We start from the raw sequence: 4607 nt of genomic DNA on the forward strand, positions 1-4607 counted from the left end.
ATCAACATGTGATATTGAATTGAATAGATATTACGGTAAGTTTTAATATATCTAATCAAAGTTCAATATCGTTCCCTTTCGATGTATACTCCATACATCCGATACTGGTAAACTTTGCAAATGTCCTGGAAAGGACATAACACTTTTCCAAGGTGTAAGAATACCTATCGCTGATTATATCATGCCAGTCTAAATCGAGTGTTCTGACAAATCAGGGAATAAATTTTGAACATATAATTAAGATTATATTCCACTGTGCTGACAACACTATAATCTTTAACAAATTCTTATGTTCTAGACTTAAAAAGAATTCGTACATTATTTACATATAATCATGAAATAAATCATGTGAACCATGCAACATAAAATGTTATTTCTTATTTTTATTAATAAGTAAATCTGATTATATTGAAATGAGTTTTATTTAGGGCACAAAACCCAACAACTCTATATACATAGTTCACTGTCTTACTTTATTTCTAATGTCTGAGGAGAAATTGCAATCCATAAGTGATTTTAACCTAGTGTTGGTATCCATAGTCACAATTCTCGAGTTTCACACAATAGGGTTAATCTCAAAATCCCATTTCATAAAAAATCACATTTATGACTCCAACATTGAACCAAGTAATAGAGCTCAAAATGAGCTTTCCAATAAAATATTAAACATCCAAAACAAAGTTCAGAGTCAAAGGTTATGTCCGAAACATGAGGCTAAAATGAATTATCGCTGCAGGGTTGCAACGAAAAGACCATATGCTCACCACACCGAGATTGGGAAAGGGTCTTTCCCTTATTTTTGGGTTCAAGCCTCGTTGTGGTAACCAAACATCTGTTCGTGGCAGCTCGGCCTAAAAACCTAAAAATACCAATTCATTTAGCACTTCAAAAATTACCTAATTCCTCAAATCTCATATAATTCACGCATCACATTTTTAAGCTCAACATAGGGTATAACCAACATATCTCAATAATACTAATGTCCTAAAATTTTCACCCATCAAAACTAACACCAAAATTCCCTCAACAAAATATACTATTCAAAATCAACAAAACTCATATCATTAAGATTTAAGCAGCTTAGCTCACTTCATGCTCAAGTTCACTTAAACCACAACAAAATATATCAAATAAAATTGATCAAAACTCAAATTCATGCTCAATTACTTTTTACCAACAAAGAATTCCAAATCTCATCCATGAAAACACCTAACTCAACTTTCAAATTGTAAAATAATAACACACACATAAAATCATAGTAATCAGATTTTGAAAGCAAAACATTAAAAAAATAAAACTAAAGCTACCTTAAGTGCTCCTCAAACTTGCTTCAATAATTCCACATAATTTTTAATCTCGAAGACTAGTTTTCTTTCCAATAATCTGAAGAGAAGCAAAGAACTACAAAATGAGGGTTAATGAGAGAGAGAGAGGGATCGGTGAAGCTTTCTTCAAAGCCAGATTTTGATTTTTCAATTCTATACTTAGTCAAAATGCGTTTTACTTGATTAGTCAAAAGTGGTAAAATGACCATTTTACCCTTGAGACTAAAATTCTACATACTAAACAAGTAAGGGCATTTCTAACATTTCACATCACAAGCTTATATTTATGTTATTATGTATATTTCAGATTATTGCCATAACAACAAAGTTCATAAATTTTGGACTCTGAACACAACTCGAGCAAAAATACTCGATTATAACTATACCGGGCTAACTTATCAAAAATAACATGCAATAAGAAAAAATGAACATACTATATTATAATATAATCTATTAGCATAATATATAAAAAAATTACGATTTTTCCCTTCTCACACTAAAATTACTAACATACCCTTAACACATATAAATGAAGTCTTAAATGCGATAAATCTCAAATAATTTTACATAATTGACTATATAATAATATAATTCCTTATTTATACATAATTAATTTAAGAATAATTAATAAATTTTACCCTTAAACTTTTAGCAATATTGATTTTGCCCCTTAAAATATACAACTTGCTAAGAATCTTCTGTTTGGTTCTGTCCCATTATTCCTATTTAAATGATGACATGTCTTTGTAAATTACCAACTATGCTACTAAACTTTGAGAACTATCAAATCGTACTGCCTGAAAATAAACCTGAGAAAGATTTAACACTTTTTTTTTAGTAAATCTTTAAAAATGAATTTAGATCTTAAGAAAAAATTATGTTGAATGATAAAAAAATTAAAAAATAAATTAAAATTTTTAAAACTAATTAAGCGATTTAAAAATGTATTTATTTTTTATTAAAAAATTCATTTAAATATTAAAAATTTAATTTGTAAAAACTAAATTTTACGGGAACAAACTTGAGTATACATTTTTTTTAAAGAAAAACTACTCCAAAGCAACTTAAATAATTGGGATTAGATAACGATTGCTCATGAATCGGAATATATGCCCTCAACTCACATATAATATTATTTAAGTTGCTTTGGAGTAGTTTCCCTTCAAAAAAACGTTTGGTACATAAAAAAAAGCATTATTAGTAGGCATTAGTAGTACCTAGCACCTTTAAACATATCGCCTTGTCATTGGCTAGCGATACCCCTAAATATTATTACATTAAACTACATGGAACCCGATACTTAATTGAACCAATAGCTATAAAATGCGAGGCTGCCTTTTCACATTTCTCCATAAAAAATTACATACATACACGTATCTACACAAGTGAAAAATTGACCATTGACCGTTATTAGCTATTTTTATTCACAACCACATAATAAGATACAAAACTATTGATTTGATTGCATCGAATGACTAACATAACGAAAATTAGAACTCATACTCTATGTTAATTACTTACTTTAATTCTAATAATAATTAACAAATTAATGTACATCTGTCCAGCACTTTCTAAATGGCAAAATATAGTATATAAAATATTTGGTCATGAATTGTCCGAGAAAGAAGGGTTGATAATAGAACCATGCATAGGCAACTGGCCTTATTTTAGCTATGTCCTAATTAATAACCAAATAGACCATTAATTTTAGGGTCTAATTCCAAACGAAATCCGAACCCCATTTGCTGCTGCTCTCTCGGATGATGAGAGCAGCCAATCATAATCACACAAAGCCACCCACAATACCTCTCGTCACTACCGCCGCTGCAACTGCACCCAGCCACCAATGCCGTCACCAGCTTGGCAAACTCCGTTTATTCTTATTTTTATTCCCATTCTCATCGTCATATTCTCCCAACTTCTCATAACCATCTCCGCTGAACAATTCAATCACCACCCGAGGCGGGCCCACAACTTCCTCGGCATAAACGAGAACGAAACCACTCAAAATCATGATCATAATCACAAGAAGCACAAGAAGCACCACGGCCACCGCCGCCACCACCACCACCACATCCCGCTCTCCCGCCAGTTCGTGGAAGCGCACAACGTGATCAGACGACAATTGAACGAGCCACCGCTTACGTGGGACAGGAACTTGGCACGCTATGCTCGACGCTGGGCCACGAAGCAGCTGGATGAATGCAAGATGATGCACTCTTTTGGTCCCTACGGGGAGAACATATTCTGGGGTGGGCAGGATCACTGGACAGCGACCGATGCCGTTGAGTCTTGGGCGAGAGAGAACCAGTTCTACGACCCCATGACCAACCAGTGCCTCTATGGTGAGATGTGTGGACACTACACGCAGGTGGTGTGGCGTAGCAGCCTCCGTGTGGGCTGCGCACGGATGAAGTGTCACAATGGCGGCGTTCTTGTCTACTGCGAGTATGATCCACCAGGCAACTACATTAACGAGAACCCTTTTGGGAAAGTGTTCGAAATGCCCTCTAGTACTACTTCTTCAGCAGTACCACTAGATATTATGTCTACTACAGGAGGTTCCGGATAATATTAATTACTTAATTAATTGTCATAATACTTATATAATAATTAAGTCTCCTCATCTGGTCGCGATCAAAGTACGTACTCACTTTTGGCTTTTGTATAAAACGATTGAACCATTTGTATTATGAAATAAGGAAACTGGCCGCCTTTGGGGGTCATCATCATAATCTGGTGGGTTTTGTATTTTACAGATTTTTTGTTGTTATTTCAGGAAATATATATTTTAAAATTTAAGAGCAAATTACGATTCTTTGTTTGACTACATTCATTATAATTTCTCCGTATATACATAAGAATATTTAAATGATTTTAGTATCTTTAGTCATTTCAAGAGCAATAATACGAAGCACGTTAAATTGACGTAAGTTTTTGGATTTGGAGTATTTTAATTGTCGACAATATTGACACTATAATATATTATGGATAGCTTTTGTGTTTATATAATTTGACATTCGTTTGATGACTTCATACAATCATATTATATAAATATATACATATAAAGATAATATATGAAAGCGATCTATCAAACGTGTAACAAAGTGGCACCAAGTAACCTAACTTGTAATCTAATTATTCATGTATATTTATACCAAAAATAATGGGTAGTGATTTCTTTAAATACTAGTACTATGGTTTTGTTTTTTTTTTTTTTTTTTTTTTTTTTTTTGAAGCTGCAAGATAAAGCATAAAAAACAACAGCTAGCAGAGGAAACA

The 4607-nt window shown here is 32.8% G+C and overlaps 1 protein-coding gene across 1 annotated transcript; it reads left to right on the plus strand.

Moving 5' to 3' along the window:
• Positions 1–2495: 2495 nt before the first annotated feature.
• LOC115711309 (pathogenesis-related protein 1C) lies at positions 2496–4142 on the plus strand. The gene has a single exon (XM_030639646.2). The coding sequence runs from the start codon at positions 3172–3174 to the stop codon at positions 3895–3897; it is 726 nt and encodes a 241-aa protein (XP_030495506.1). The 5' UTR covers positions 2496–3171; the 3' UTR covers positions 3898–4142.
• Positions 4143–4607: the final 465 nt, after the last annotated feature.

This window comes from Cannabis sativa, chromosome 3 (genome assembly GCF_029168945.1).
Source record: "Cannabis sativa cultivar Pink pepper isolate KNU-18-1 chromosome 3, ASM2916894v1, whole genome shotgun sequence".
Taxonomy (NCBI): Eukaryota; Viridiplantae; Streptophyta; class Magnoliopsida; order Rosales; family Cannabaceae; genus Cannabis; species Cannabis sativa.